At 47.2% G+C, this 16412-nt stretch overlaps 1 protein-coding gene across 4 annotated transcripts in view; it reads left to right on the plus strand.

Moving 5' to 3' along the window:
• GNE (glucosamine (UDP-N-acetyl)-2-epimerase/N-acetylmannosamine kinase) overlaps positions 1–11281 on the plus strand; it is a 48405-nt gene extending 37124 nt beyond the window's left edge. For all 4 annotated transcript variants that reach the window (XM_058672485.1, XM_058672486.1, XM_058672488.1 and 1 more), the window contains exons 8-12: positions 1922–2051; positions 3107–3328; positions 5421–5603; positions 8368–8484; positions 9835–11281. In XM_058672485.1, the coding sequence (XP_058528468.1) occupies positions 1922–2051; positions 3107–3328; positions 5421–5603; positions 8368–8484; positions 9835–10070 (888 nt within the window). In that variant the 3' untranslated portion in view covers positions 10071–11281. The remainder of the gene's footprint in view (positions 1–1921; positions 2052–3106; positions 3329–5420; positions 5604–8367; positions 8485–9834) is intronic.
• The last annotated feature ends 5131 nt before the right edge of the window (positions 11282–16412 follow it).

Genomic DNA, 16412 nt, shown 5'->3' on the forward strand with positions numbered 1-16412 from the left:
TGGACCCCCGCACCTGTGTGAGAGACCTGGAAGAAGTTCCTTGACTTCAGACTAGCCCAGCTCCAGCTGTTGAGGCCATTTGGGAAATGAAGCAGAGGATGGAAAATCTGTCTCTCCTCTCTGTAACTCTGCTTTTCAAATAAAAATAAATCAAATATTTAATTTACATCAGGTAATTCTGATGTGCAATAAAGGTTGACAAACACTGCTGTTTGGTTTATTTTTTATTTATTCTTAAAAGATTTGTTTAGCATTTGAAAGAGTGACACCAGAGTCGTGTTGTGGTACAGTGACTGAAGCATTACCTGAATGCTGGCATCCCATGTGAACACTAATAGGAATCCCAGCTGTTGCACTCTCCATCCAGCTCCCTGCCGGAGCTTCTGGAAAAGCAGCAGAGGATGGCCCGAATGCTTGGGTCCCTGTCACCATGTGGGTGACCAGGACAGAGATCCAGCTCCCGGCTTTGGCTTGATTCAGTCTTTACTATGGCTGGCCATTTGGAAAGTAAATCAGAGATGTAGGATTTCTTTCTTTTTTTTTTTTAAGATTTATTTATTTTTATTACAAAGTCAGATATACACAGAGGAGGAGAGACAGAGAGAAAGATCTTCCATCCGATGATTCACTCCCCAAGTGAGTGCAACGGCCAGTGCTGTGCCAATGCGGAGCCAGGAGCCAGGAACTTCCTCCAGGTCTCCCACACAGGTGCAGAGTCCCAAGGCTTTGGGCCGTCCTCCACTGCTTTCCCAGGCCACAAGCAGGGAACTGGATGGGAAGCGGGGCTGCTGGGATTAGAACCGGCACCCATATGGGATCCTGGCGCGTTCAGGGTGAGGACTTTAGCTGCTAGGCCATGCCGCCGGGCCGTTGAGTATTTTTTAAATGTCAGTGCTGAGACAGAATTGAAGCATGGTAGGTTAAGCCTCCATCCATGGTGTTGGCATCCCATATGGGTGCTGATTTTAGTCCCAGCTGTTCCACTTCCAGCCTAGTTCCCTGCCTGGGAAAGCAGTTGAAGATGGCCTAGTTCTTGGGCCCCTGCATTCTCGTAGAGGGATCCAGAAGATGCGTCATGCTCCTGACTTTGGCGTGGGCCAGCTCTGGCTTTTGAATTCCTTTGGGGAGTGAACTAGCAAGTGAAGATCTTTCTCTATCTTTCCTTCTCTCTGTAACTGCCTTTCAAATAAAAATAAAAAATTTTAAAAAGTCAGTGTTTTCCAAATTGTATTTAAGTTGAAATTTCAATGGGATTTTAAACGTTCTAGTAAAATTTTTCATAATCACAGTGGCAATTTAAAGTTTAAAAATGTCATTGTAAAACTTACTTAAATATGCTAGTGAGGTGAACAAGGAAAAGCTGTCATGGATAGGAGAGACCATCCATGTGTGACAACAGAACAAATCAGAACACACAGTGATCTCAGGAGAGTGGTATTTGTGCCAGCCAGCGTGGACATTTACCCTGAGCAAATGGAGTAACCAAGCCATTTATCAGTTTCAGCCACTGCTTATGATGAAAACTGAACTACTTAAGATAACCTTCTATTGCCTCAGTATTTAAGCAAGAACATTTTCAGCCTGCAAGAGTTAAATATGACCTTTCAGTGGACCAGATTCAGGCGAGCTGACATTCACCTTAAGCTTTGAAGAGAGGCCCACCTCGAGGCCTTGGAGTTGTCATTGCTTCCAAAGCCCAGTGTTTAGGACGGAGTCCCAGGAAACTGGGCTGGGTCCAGGCCAGCCCAAGGCAGCGATGGCTCCCTCCCCAGCAGTCAGCTGAAGTCTACAAAAGTACTCTTCTATGCAGTATGTCATTTCTCAAAGAAGAGATCAAAAGGTTTGTGGTGTTTTCCTTAACCATTACCAGTGAGTCAGAATCCGTTGCTTTTCTTTCTTTTTTTTTTTTTTTCTCTTTTAGGGTGAAATTGTTAAGAAGTATACTCAGTTCAACCCGAAAACCTATGAAGAGAGGATTAACTTAATCCTACAGATGTGTGTGGAAGCTGCAGCAGAAGCTGTAAAACTGAACTGCAGGATTTTGGGAGTAGGTGAGATTGTAAATTGCCTATCCAAGAAATGTTCATTTTAATGTACAAAGCTAAGTAAGCCATAGTACATGACTCAACAGCAAGTCAGTATTTGACCTGTGTCTAGATGATGACTGCAGGGCCTGTGTGTGACACAAAGCATAGGGACTTCCTGCGACACCAATAAGCAATATGGGAGAGGTATTTAAAAATCTATTAACCGGGCCCGGCGGCGTGGCCTAGCGGCTAAAGTCCTCGCCTTGAAAGCCCCGGGATCCCATATGGGCGCCGGTTCTAATCCCGGCAGCTCCACTTCCCATCCAGCTCCCTGCTTGTGGCCTGGGAAAGCAGTCGAGGACGGCCCAATGGATTGGGACCCTGCACCCGCGTGGGAGACCCGGAAGAGGTTCCAGGTTCCCGGCTTCGGATCGGCGCGCATCGGCCCGTTGCGGCTCACTTGGGGAGTGAATCATCGGATAGAAGATCTTCCTCTCTGTCTCTCCTCTGTGTATATCTGACTGTAATAAAATGAATAAATCTTTAAAAAAAAAAAAATCTATTAACCATGGATAGGTATAGATTTAGCTCAGAGCTATCAGATACTCCTTTGCAGTTCTTGGTAATGTTTGTCTTAGGAGATCTTGAAGGAATTCATGTGCTTATAAGTCAAGGAAGTGGACACACTTTCCTTTTTTTTTTAAGATTTATTTATTTTTATTGCAAAGTCAGATATATATAGAGAGGAGAAGAGACAGAGGAAAACATCTTCTGTTCGATGATTCACTCCCCAAGTGACCACGGCTGGTGCTGTGCCGATCTGAAGCCAGGAGCCCAGATCCTCTTCCAGGTCTCCCACATAGGTGCAGGGTCCCAAGGCCTTGGGCCATCCTTGACCACTTTTCCAGGCCACAAGCAGGGAGCTGGATGGGAAGCAGGGCTGCCGGGATTAGAACCGGCGCCCATATGGGCTCCTGGCACATTCAAGACAAGGACCCTAGCAGCTAGGCCATGGTGCCGGGCCCTGGACACACTTTCCTAACCAGATTTATTTTCCTTGTGCCTGTGGTGGAGCTCAGGCATTTCCACAGGCGGCCGTGTAAATCCTCGGGAAGGAATTGTGCTGCATTCAACCAAATTGATTCAAGAATGGAACTCAGTAGACCTCAGGACTCCCCTGTCTGACACTTTGCACCTCCCCGTGTGGGTAGACAATGATGGCAACTGTGCTGCCCTGGCAGAAAGGAAATTTGGCCAAGGAAAGGGACTGGAAAACTTTGTGACACTTATCACAGGCACAGGTAAGTAACAACTCTGCCTTAGCCTTCACTTCCTCCTTGAATAGTGCTTGAAGGCGAGTCACATGGCAGAGCTCAGGTCTTGTCTGACCATGTGTCTGGCATTAGATATGCATTTGGCCTGTCTTCCAAATTCCTTGGAACTTGTGAGAGATAACCACAGTGCTTATATTTGCCTAAGCTTCTCAGCTTTTCCTACCGATGTGTTTGGCTAGTTTATTGTAACTGCAGCTCTACTGTCATCATCAGATACTAACACATCTCACCTTTCACTTTCGTTGACAAACACCATTTTGGTGGAATAGTTCCCAGGTAAGGGGAGCAGATGCTTGATTTAGCTGTCAGGCAAGTCAAAAAACAGCCCTAGTTTTTGAGAGTAAGTTTATTTTTCTCTCTCAGGTAATGGTGTCTGACACTGGTATCTGTTTACCAGTGTGAGCTGTGTCACTACCAAGCTGGGGAGCATGTGATGGGACGAGGGGAATTTGGTACCAGAAAGCTGATTAGAAGCAATGGTTATTTTGATTAAGCATTGCGATGGTTATTGAAAACTTTTGGTGAGATTCCACAGTTCAAAACAATAGATTCTGACAGTATTTGGAATGTGTTCATTGCCTTAATGGTGAGATGGACTTTTAGAGTTCTTTACTCTGTCATTTTTGTTGAACTCTCTCTATGTTTTGATTTTTATTTTTGTTGTACATATTTAAGGTGTACAATTAATTTTAAAAATTAGTTGATGTTATTTATTTCGGAGAAGGAGAGGGTGAGCCCATCCTCTGATTTCTTCCCCAGATGCATGCAGTGGCTGGACCTGGGCCAGGCTGAAGCCAGCAGCCAGGGACTCAAACCAGGTGTCCCCCGTGGGTGGCAGGAAAGCAAGCACTCGAGCCCAGTAGGAACAATTTGCACTCGTAGGAAGGTGGAACCAGGAACAGAGCTAGAGTGGAAGCTCACATGCTCTCTGTTTCACAGACAGTTTTAGTAAGCTTGGGTAGCCTTTCCTAGCAAGCTACAAATCAAAGGGATAGGTGCCACTAAAGGTGACAGATGGCAGGACAATCACACCAAACTGCCCTCTGTCTTTGGTTTTGCCTAAATTCCATAAAAGAAGGGTCATTAGTATCATGGTGGCATCAAGAGGAGGCAAAACCATATTTCATATTCTTTGTCTCCAAAGCAGGTGTTGTGGGATACATGTTAGTAAGAGTGCCTTAATCGGGTTTCCTTGTTCAAAGTAGAGCCTGGAACAGGATTTAGGTACAGGATTCTCTTTTGAAGGTGATTCTGAGAAATTGGAGGTAGGAGTAGAAAGAATGAAGCAGCAGGAGGCAAGCTATTCAAGATACACTATCACAGTCGCCTGGATGGCAGTAGGCACTGAAGTTCACCAGAACCTTCGAAGAAACTGGCAGAATACCATCCAGAATCATGCCGTTGGGTCTGCCAGCTCCTGTCTGAGCTTGGTTGGGGATCCTGAGCCTGCATGGCAAACATGCGTATTTGAGACGGTCTTTGTGAGTCTTGAGCTTGCACTGTTGGGAATCATAGTGAGCCAAGCAAATGTGATATACATCAATAGAGGAGCTGCCAAAAATACTCAGTATTAGGGGTGAACATTTATCTTATTGGTTAAAATGCTGGCAATGACACTTCTATACCATGCCAGAGTGTCTGGGTTCAGTTCCCAGCTCCAGCTCTGTACTTCAGCCCCCTGCCAAGCAGACATCAGGAGGTAGCAGCGATGACTAGCAGCTGGGCTCCTGCTGTCTGTGTGGGAGACCAGGACTGAGTTCACAACTCCCAGCCCAGGCCTGTAGGAACTGTTGGGGAGTGAACCAGGAGATGGGTCTGCTCGCCTCTCTCTCAAATAAATGTAGTCAATAATAATAATAGAAATACTCTCACTTCCCTCCAAAATGCTGCCAGATGAAGTTTTTGGTACTTCATAAGCTTCAGCTATCCGGAAAACCAGGCATTATGTGGAACTTCACCCACAGAGCTTTGCTAAGCAGATGGGGTACCGACACAGCACCGTCAGCCTCAGAGGAAGTGCCACTGCACTCATGCACTCATGTGTGCCTCTCGCCCGTAGGGATTGGGGGCGGCATCATTCATCAGCACGAACTGATCCATGGGAGCTCCTTCTGTGCCGCGGAGCTTGGCCACCTGGTTGTGTCTCTGAACGGACCCGACTGCTCCTGTGGCAGCCATGGCTGCATTGAAGCGTATGCGTCTGGAATGGCCCTGCAGAGGGAAGCCAAAAAGCTGCATGACGGTTGGTGTCTTGTTCCCGAGTCCATGGGTGACCAAGTGGGAGACGAGTACTTGAAAGTAGGCATTCCAGAGAGCTAAAACCTAAAACCAGGACCTGTAACTTGTCCACTTGCTAAGGGAAGAAGGAGCTGCCATGACCTGAAGCTGCATGCGTTCTGGTGTTGACCCAGATTATCGCAACCCCTCTTCAGGTCAGGGAGGATAGCCTGGTGCTCCAGCAGAGCTAGAAGGTTTCCCCTAGTCTTTCGGAGTCACCTGCATTGGGTGGTTACTGAATGCACATTTCAGTGAAGAAATAAATGGATAAATGTATTATACTATTAATTTTTTACATGTTATAGTTTGTAAACTCTGTGAGTCCCATTTGATTTCAGGTTTCTGAGTCCATTCTGAGAGTTAGGATGGTTTCTAGTCTAATGCAAAGGAGAGGCCTTTAATGTCATTACAGTGCAGTATGCCAAGGAATGCAGATGCACGTCAGGACCTTGGAGTTTTTCCCTGGCCTCCTCCTGGAGGGAAGTGTGTGCTAGGGTACCATCCTGGGGGTTAAGAGTCAAAGATAACAGAATTAGCCAGATAGGCTTGGGTGACCAGGGAAGCTCCTCCAGGCACTGAAACTGTGGTGTTGGTTCATGAAAGGCAAGGAAGGTGGGAAGCTGGGACCAGCAAGTCATGAAGACACCATGACCAAATTGTAGGGAAAAGACATCAGTGGATCTGAATTTTGGGTTCTCCACTGAACTGTAACCTCTTGTTTCTGATGGGGAAAAATGGTAGTTGAGTGGAGTGTGGCTGTAAGTGGGACAGTTCCAGAATAACAGCCAGTTTTCTGGTTGAATAAGTCAGGGTTGGGAATGGAAGAGGAGGTAAGGTCTAGGTGGAACATGACGTGGTTGCCTGTCCATGTGGTGCAGATACCTAGGGTGCATCTGGCTGCAGGTTCTGTTGCTCAGGAAGGATGATTGGGCTCGAGGAAGGTGGTAACAAATGGCACAGACCAACCTTTGATTGAGGGTCTGGCAGAATCAAGGACGGATTTAAGGGGCAGGGAGAAGGATGGAAGTAAAACCAGGAAAGGGAAATGTCGTAGGATTGAACAAAGCGGGTGTTTCTAGGAAGGAGCAGTCAGGACTATCAAGGGATGTTTAAGAGTCAGAAAAAGAACAGAAAAGTTCATTGTCTTTGGCCGTGAGAACACCATTGGAAGCCTTGCTTGAAAGTGCTGTTTATTTTTCAGCCTTGTTCATTTTCACACCCTTAAGGGAGTCTTGTTTTCCTAATCATTTCTCCCTGGTGAACTTCAGTGCCATAAATAAACAGTTTATGTGTTTAGCAAGTATATTAGTGTTTCATACATACAGTATAGCTTTAAAAAAAAAGATTGACTTATTTTTATTGGAAAGCCAGATTTACAGAGAGAAGGAAAGACAGAGAGGAAGATCTTCCATCCACTGGTTCACTCCCCAAGTGGCCACAATGGCTGGGGCTGAGCTTATCTAAAGCCAGGAGCCAGGAGCTTCTTCCAGATCTTGAATGTGTGTGCAGGGTCCCAAGGCTTTGGGTCGTCCTCAGTTGCTTTCCCCGGCCACAAGCAGGGAGTTGGAAGGGAAGTGGAGCAGCCAGGATATGAACTGGCACCCTTATGGGATCCTGGCACATGCAAGGGGAGGATTTTAGCCACCAGGCTGCCATGCTGGACCCACAGTATGGTTTTTTTGTTCCCCAAACCAATTTGTGCACAGATACTAATGGAAAGGAGACAGTGGGGGTGGAAGCAAAGGTTGCAAATTCAGGAGAGAAAGGGATGAATTCCTTACAGCAGGGGTCCTAAAGAGATGCTGAGAGAGCTGGAAAACTGGCTAGAGGGCCCAGGAGTGGGAAAGAACAGTGAAGATGTGCCAACACAGATGGTTCTGTAGGTGGGGCAGAAAGGCACTGCAGTCCCCATCCGTTGGATGCTTTAAGAGTGGAAAGCTATTGGCTGGGCAGGGAGCCCGTGAGGGTAAAGAGGTCAGTGATGCTGATTGGGGGAGAGCAGCAGCCTGGGTGGCTGCAAGGGCCGCGGTAGGCAGGAGAGCAGTCGGTGTCTGCAGCCGCCGTGGTTAGGGGTTTTCCTCCTCCAGAGCGCAGTGTCATAGCAGATGAGGAGTTACCATGATCTGGGTTAGAGACTAGCAGGAAAACAGGGACTACCAGTAACAGAAATAGCCAACTGTTTAACACTCACTCCAGTCAGCTCTTAAGTACTTTATGTCATCATCTCAGTTAATCCTAAAATAATCCTGCACAGGGTGGTATTATTGCTCCAGTGTTCTAGCATAGAGAAACTTAGAGAAGAAGCCTGTCTGTCCCTTGGCCACCACCTTACAGTGCCACTCACTGTCCAGTGGCGCAGCCCCACCCCTAGGCTGGATTGGGAAGCAGCCAGATGCAGGAGATGTTAGATGATTTGGGGTGGAGATTGGGCAGAACATGTGAAGGACTGTACTATTTAAAGTGAGAAGTGAGGGAGCTGGAGAACTAGGAGGCTGTGGTCAGACTTGAGTGTCTCCCAGTTAGGGAACTTCTGGGTTCCAGATAAACAGGCAGCAAGAAGGCAGCCAAGGCTTTGGGGGCAGTGGATATGGATGTTTGTGAATGACGGTGGGCTTTGCAGTTTTGCAAACTGTCTTCCACTTGGGGCCATGCCCACAGGCAGAACTGAGCTTGGCCTCCCTGTGGGGCTGCTGCAGCTCATTAATGACTGTCCTTCTCACTCCACTCAGAGGACCTGCTCTTGGTGGAAGGGATGTCAGTGCCCAAAGATGAAGCCGTGGGCGCGCTCCATCTCATCCAAGCTGCAAAACTTGGCAATGCAAAGGCCCAGAGCATCTTAAGAACAGGTGGGTGTGTGTCACCAGTGCTCCTCCATGCCGGGTCAGGGTTCGTGTCCTACTACAGACAGGAGAAAGAAGGGCAGTCAAGGTGTTTGGCAGCATTGCCTTTTCAAACAGGTTGCTTGGTTTGGTGTTTATTACTTATTGATATAAATATTGAGAGTTACACAGAGAGGGAGAGACACGGTGACAGAGATCTTCTATCTGCTGGTTCATTCTCTAGACGGCTGCAGCAGTGTAGGTTGGGTCAGGCCAAAGGCGGGAGCTCCATCCATGTTTCCAGCTTGGATGTCAGGGGCCCAGACACTTGGCCATCTCCTGCTGGTTTTCCCGGGCATTAGCAGGGAGCTGGTTTGGAAGTAGGGCAGCCAGGACATGAACTGGTACCCATATGGGAATGCCTGCATCGCAGCCAATGATTTTACCCACTGTGTCACAATGCCAGCCCCCAGTTTGGTTTTACAATCTGAAAATACTACTTGTTCATTTTATAGATTTAGAGAAATACATTAGTACAAAAAAAAATCAAAAGTTACACTACTCAGAGACATTGAGTCTTATTAATTTTAATTTTTAAAACTGACATCACTATAATTTTTGGACTGTAATGTTATATTTTGATATGTTCACAGTGTACTTGCTCATGATTAACATTTCCATCTTCTCAGATAGTATCACTTCCAGCTAGGAATCTTCAAATTCTTGTGTTAATTTTGAGTGTATAGTTCATGTTTGTGACTAGACACTTCGCTGTCCTGCAATATTAGAACTACTTCTGCTGTGACTGTTGCTGCTAGCTGTGATTTGGCCTCTCTCAAAGCCCTCCCTGCCCTTCCCAGCCTCTAGTGACTGCTGTTCTGTTTTCTACTTGTAGATACATTTTTAGCTTCTACGTGTGCGTGAATATTGTGTGATAGGTGATATTCACCTTTCTCTGCCTGGCTTATTTCTATTAGCATCATGTCCTCCAGCAGTTCCATCCATATTGCCACAAGTGATAGGATTTTATCTGTTTATGACTCAATAATCCTTTGTGTTGTGTACACACCATTCATTTTTAATTCATTTGTCTGCTGATGAAAAGCTTGGTTCATCCCATATTGTGATAGTGTTACAGTAAACACAGGTGTGTGTTATTAGCTATTAACGTTTTTCTTCAGTCTTTCTACTCATTCTTCTATTCACTACATTACACAGTTGAAATCATATAGGAGACATGATCTTATATCCTGCTTTTGGTCATAAGTTGTGAACAACTTTTAAAATCCTGCCTCCTGCCGCACAGCATGGATGCACCGCAGGCTCTTTGGTGCTTCTGACTGAACTCCCCCATCCTTGCTTTCTGTTTTCCTGCAGCGGGAACAGCTTTGGGTCTCGGGGTTGTGAACATCCTCCACACCATGAACCCCTCCCTCGTGATCCTCTCTGGGGTCCTGGCCAGTCATTACATCCACATCGTCAAAGACGTCATCCGCCAGCAAGCCCTGTCCTCGGTGCAGGACGTGGACGTGGTGGTGTCAGATCTGGCTGACCCTGCGCTGCTGGGCGCCGCCAGCATGGTTCTCGACTACACAACTCGCAGGATCTACTAGGCCTCCTAGGTGTGGACACGGACCGATGCTGGCGAGATCTTCAGTGGAATCAAGTTCTGGTCTTTTAGAAAAACTTTGCTTAGAAAGCAAATCTGTAATTTCACTGCAGGTGACTTTGGTAGAAAAAAAAATTTTTTTTGCCTCTTCTTCCAAACTTACTTTTTACAGTCCCCATTTTTGTAGACATTACTTTTTTCTAATACTATCCTAGGAGAGGTCACTTTGACCCAAACTCTAAGTTCCAGTCACCATTTTCTGTGCCAAAAGGAGCTATGATGATAAACCAGGAAGCCTTAGGACTAACATGAACTGCTCAGGCCCACAGGCCTTGCTCGGGGATGTGAAGTTCCTACTGGAGTTTGAGTTAATAATTCTCCTTCCTCTAACCCCACACTCAGATCACAGAAAGAAACTTAAGGCTTAAGTAAACTTGTTTTTAAAAAGTCTTACTGACATTTTTAAAAGTAGACAATTTGATAAGCTTTGCCCTGTGTATATACCTGTGAAACCACCACTGCAACCAAGGTGTTGGCCTTTTCTGGCACCCCCTTAGTATAGCGTCACTTGTGGAACTTGTAAAGGCTTTACCCCAGGGATCTGGGATTGCAGTGGCTTTGGTGACCTTGTGTTTATCTTCTTAGAGATAGCTCAGGAGCCACTGGGAGGCACAGCCCTGGAAAGGAGATTAACTGTCCCCAAGAGATCTTTGCTGCTGAGCGGCAGACACTTTTCCCTTCCTCGTCGTGTGTGCTGGCGCTGGCCCGCCATCCTTTAAAGCAGTGTTTGCATGTGTCACACCCAGAGCCCACCTCTGCGGATCTGGATTCTGACCAAGAAAGAACCTGCTTCACTTGGTATAAAATACAAAAGCCAAAGTGCTGGCTTGTAACTAACCTGGAAATACCGCCAAGTCATCACGACTTACCAAATGCCTGTCGTGTGCCAGCCTCCGCATTAGGTTGCTTTCTGTATTTTCACAACCTGTGATGGTACTTTAATTCCCACTGGAGATTCCCAAACATTGAGTGTCTTAAGTGGCAAACCTGAAGCTGGGGGCTAGAGACTCTGGGAGAGGGTTTGACCCAGGTCCCTGTGTGCTTTCTCTGCTAAGCCTTGCAACCCTTCATTTCAAAACAGCTTCCAAAATGCTGACATATGCCAGTTCACTTGAGGATACCAGATGTTTAAACAAGAGTATGATTTGCAAATGATATGTGTCTCAGCTGTCAGTTTAATGAAATTATTCTTGCGTTATAGAAACCTTGCCAGTACAGTACCTGGTTTAGTGACAGCTTTAATGAGTACTTTTAGCTGACCTAAAAATGCCTATGCATACATTATCCATGTTATTTTTGTTGTTGTTTCAGTACAACTATAAGGTTTCTACATCATTTCCTTGTTAATGTATAAACTAAAATGAAGGAATCATGTCATATTTATTATCTCCTGAAAAAGGCTGGCTGATGCCTAGTAGTCTGCCAGCTCATAAACGACCCAGGTCGCGGTCACTGCTCAGACATTCCGTGGTGAGTCCCGGGAAGGAAGCGCCACTGCTCAGCCCCGACACCTGGACAGGACGGCCTCCTGCCCAACGGGCATCTGCAGGCCCTCGGCGGAACCTCAGCCACAGCACACCAAACAATGGTACTGCTGCCCAATTCCACACCAAATAACTAAAGGAAGGTACTGAATCTAAAACTAAATCTTAAAGTTTCTGTTAGGTTCACAGAAAAGATAATATATTCTGACATAAATTATTACATAGAGTTAATCACAATTTAATTTATTTTAATGGAAATATATTACTGCTGAGTCAATTTCAAAGTAAAAATGTTTCCTTGTTGAAATACTAGCTGTTGTTTGTTGTATTTTTATTTATTTGAAAGGCAGAGTGATAGGGGACAAAGAGAATTTCCATCTACTGTCACTCCCCAAACAGCTGGGCCAGGTGGGGCTGGGCTGGGCCACTGAAGCCAGGAGCCAGGAACTCTGAGCAGGTGTCCCACCTGGGCGGCATAGCATTAGTTAGCAGCCAAGTTGGAAACAGGCGGGCGCAGCCAGGATGAACTGGTACTCCAAGATGCCAGTGTTGCACACAGCAGCTTAACTCACTGTGCCAGAAGGTCAACCCGATCCTCTCCATTCTTAGTATTAGCTCACTAGCTAAAAGTGTTTCTCTTCCCAGCAGGAGTTTAGCTTGTTTATTTTTTGAAGGTTAAACAGTCTCTAGTACCCTTTTCTTAACCAGAAAACTTCTTAAGAGAAGGCCTTGTTATGTAATATTTAAAACTTGACATGTTGGGGCCCAGCATGGTAGTCCAGTCCTCACCTTGACACCCAGGATCCCGTATGGGTGGCGGTTTGTATCCTGGTTGCTCCACTTATCTGCTGTGGCCTGGGAAAGCAGTAGAGGACGTCCCAAAGCCCTGGGATGCTGCACCCGTGCGGAAACCCAGAAGAGGCTCCTGGCTTCAAATTGGCTCAGCTCCAGCCATGGTGGCTGCTTGGGGAGTGAATTAACAGACGATCTTCTCTGTCTCTCCTCCTTTCTATATATCTGACTTTCTAATGAAAATGAGTATTTTTTTTATTTATTATTGGAAAGGAAGATATACAGAGATAAAGTTCTCTGTCCACTGGTTCACTCCACAAACGGCCACAACAATTCGAGCTGAGCCAATTCGAAGCCAGGAGCCAGAAGCTTCTTCCGGGTCTCCCATGTGGGTGCAGGGTCCCAAGGCATTGGGCTTCCTTGACTGCTTTCCCAGGCCACCAGCAGGGAGCTGGATGGGAAGTGGAGCAGGTGGGAGATGAATTGGTGCTCGTACGAGATCCTGGCATGTACAAGGTGAGGACTTTAGCTGTTAAGCTACTGAGCCAGGCCCAATAATAAATGTTTAAAAACAAACAAACGGGGCCCGGCACAATAGTGTAGTGGTTAAAGTCCTTGCCTTGAATGCGCCAGGATCCCATATGGGTGCTGGTTCTAATCCCAGTGGCCCTGTTTCCAGTCCAGCTCCCTGCTTATAGCCTGGGAATGCAGTCAAGGATCTGCACCCGCGTGGGAGACCTGGAAGAGCTCCTGGCTTTGGACTGGCTCAGCTCCAGCCGTTGCAACCACTTGGGGAGTGAACCATTGGACAGAAGATCTTCCTCTCTGTCTCTCCTCCTCTATTTCTACCTTTCCAATAAAAATAAATAAATCTTAAAAAAACAGACAAACAAATAGCCTGGCACGGTGGCCTAACGGCTAAATTCTTACCTTGAATGCCGGGATCCCATATGGGCACTGGTTCTAATCCTGGCAGCCCTGCTTTCTATCCAGATCCCTGCTTGTAGCCTGGGAAAGCAGTCGAGGACGGCCTGAAGCCTTGGAACCTTGCACACATGTGGGAAACCTGGAAGAAGTTCCTGGCTCCTGGCTTTGGATCAGTGCAGCACCGGCCATTGCGGCCACTTGAGGAGTGAATCATTGGACAGAGGATCTTTCTCTCCTCCTGTCTGTATACCTGCCTTTCCAATAAAATAAATCTTTAAACAAACAAACAAACAAAAAAAACCCTTGAGATGTTGAACACCTGCTGAATCTTTGGGCTAGCTAGCTTTCTCCTTTTATAAAAAATTTATTTATTTAAAAATTTTTTATTTTTATTAGAAAGTCAGATTTACAAAGTGGAGAAATAGAAAAATCTATTCGCTGGTTGTCTCTCCAAGCAGCTGCAATGGCCAAAGCTGCACTGATATGAAGCCAGGAGCCCAGAGCCTCTCAGGGTCTCCCACACAGGTACAGGGTCCCAAGGCTTTGGGCTGTCCTCGACTGCTTTCCTGGACCACAAGCAGGGAGCTGGATGGGAAGCGGGGCTGCCGGGATCAGATCTGGTGCCTACATGGGATCCCAGCGCGTGCAAGGTGAGGACTAGCTCCTAAGCTACCACGCCGGAATTTGCTCTTTTTACAAAGTCTTATCTGAGTGTTACAGGCAATAGAGAGCCAAACCCACGTCCCACAGACTTACACAAATCACTGTTGCTGGGTGACAAGCCACCTCAAAACCAGCAACTGTTGTCTCTCCCAAGGGTCAGGAATTCTTGGGTCAGGAATTTGGGAAAGGTTCTACCTGTACCTGCAGAGTGGCCGCAGCTGGAAAAACAGGCTGCTGAAATAGCTAAGGACTGGCCAGGCTTCTCACTGCACGGAGCTTCAGGGTCTCTGGTGTTCTCTGTGGGCAAGTCAGGGCTCCACACAGCATTGCTGCCTCAGGGCTGTAGAAAGAGTTACATGATAGCTCAGAGTAAACTAGTGTGTTTATGATTAGCCTTGGAAGACAAACAGCATCACCTGCGTTATCTAGTGACTTCTTAATCCAAGTATCTGAGTTGCCTGCCAACATTTTAAAACTGCCACATGCTTTCTAAAAAAAAAAAAAAAAAAAAAAAAGCCCATCGGGGTGTGGACATTTAGCCAGTCGGGGTCTACTTGTCCCACCTCAATGCCTGGATCTGCTTCCAGTCCATCCTTCTGCTAGCATGAGCCCTGGGAGGCAGCAGCGAACAGCTGACCCGCCTGGATCTCTGCCACCTAGATCCAGTTCTAGACTTCTGCCTCGAGCCTGGTACAGCCCTGGCAGCTGCGAGGGCTTTGCTGAATGACCCAGCAGATGGAAGCTCCAGCTTTCAAATAAGAATTTAGTTTTTTTTAGAAAAGTTCATTTTGTTTGCAGTCTATGAAGGTTTTTCATAGTATACATGTCCCACAAGCTTTCTGAAAACTTCTCACGGTAGCGAAGTTTGGGACACGGACTGCATGACTGCAGGCCGAGGTGGCTGAAGGAGAGGCGTGAGCAAAGGCCAGAACAGGAGCCCACCTAAGGAGCTTGCCAGCAGGGGAGGCAGGACGGAATCACGCAGAGCTCCTGCCGTCCAAACATAACCATTTTGGACAGACTGCATTTTTGATGATGTTCACAAGTTGATTAGGGTAGGAAGAGTTGAGGACAAGAGGAAGGCTTGTGAGGCCACTATTTCCACACCTGCTTGTCTTCTTGCTATATCTGGGGCGGGGTGTGGGAAGATGACAAGGGGAGAAGCCACACCCAGCCTCCAAACCGTCCCAGCACCCAGGGATGGGGAATGGCCACTTGATATCATCCCAGGGTCCTCAATGTGGAGCATAATCCGAGGGCTCTGACATGCTTTTGCTCTCACAGATCCAAGGATGAGGAAGGATTTCTTCCAAGGTCCATTAGTTGACACAGTCCACCCCAGTGTCCATTTGTACAGAAATTTGCTGGCAAGCTTTGCTGGGGTAGCTGGCCAATTTATTCCACCTTCCTTCCTCTGCTACAGTAGCTGATGTCCTCCACAGGCCCCACTGCACTGCCAAATCCTCCAGGTGCATCTGGGTATGCTGTCCACTGCACCATCTTCAGTAACTGAGAAGGCCCCATTCAGATACATGCAGTCAGATCACATGTCCTGCCACTCTGCCCATGGTTGGGGTTTTGAGTCTAATGGTTTAGTTGGGGGGAAATAAATCTCTTATGAGGTGATCCCAGACCTGACTCTTGTTGTGCCTGCCAGTACAGGATCCAGCTCATTCTGTCACCCACATCAGTCTACACACACGCTGTATTTGCAATTGCTAGGTCAGTTCTGTTTCCAACCCCGTCTCTTACACAAACCAGTGGGTGTTACAGACCAGCCCAACCCAGTCCACCACACACTTGGCCCCCATGCACACCTTCAGGAGCTGTAGTCCAGTTAGAGCGGCCCCCAGCAATCCCCACTGGACTAGCCCTGGTTCCTGTGCCTGTCAACATGTGCAGTGGAGTGGGCCACTCTGTCTCACATCCCATCCAATTGTCGTACACATCATTGCATGCTGAAGCCTAACAACCCAACTGATTCCACCTTCCAGCCATCATGCAAGTGGGTGCCACCACCTGCCTGGCCAGGCTCGTCCCCAGTCCTGGTTCTCATGCTCACCAGTGGGAGTTGCATCCCATCAGAGGTGTTCAGTTTCCCTACTAGACCCACTTATTCCTTACCCTGGATCTTGCACTCCCCAGGTGGTTCTGCAGTCTAGCTTGACAGGACTTGCCCCTCAGTTCCAACACTTGAAAGCTGATTCTGCAGCAAAGCCCAACCAGCCTCCACTAACTCACTCATGCATACACCACCAGGGGATACAGTCAGTTAGCCCAACTGAGCTCTCCCTCTAACCCAGTTCACAAGAAGGCCAACAGTTGTAGCACTGCCCAGCCTGGTCTGCCCCATCCCACTCTCATGCTCACCAAGATGAGCAGTAGCCCTGCAGGGGAGTCCCCACATCTTCCCTACCGGG

The sequence above is a fragment of the Ochotona princeps genome, chromosome 14 (genome assembly GCF_030435755.1).
Source record: "Ochotona princeps isolate mOchPri1 chromosome 14, mOchPri1.hap1, whole genome shotgun sequence".
Classification (NCBI taxonomy): Eukaryota; Metazoa; Chordata; class Mammalia; order Lagomorpha; family Ochotonidae; genus Ochotona; species Ochotona princeps.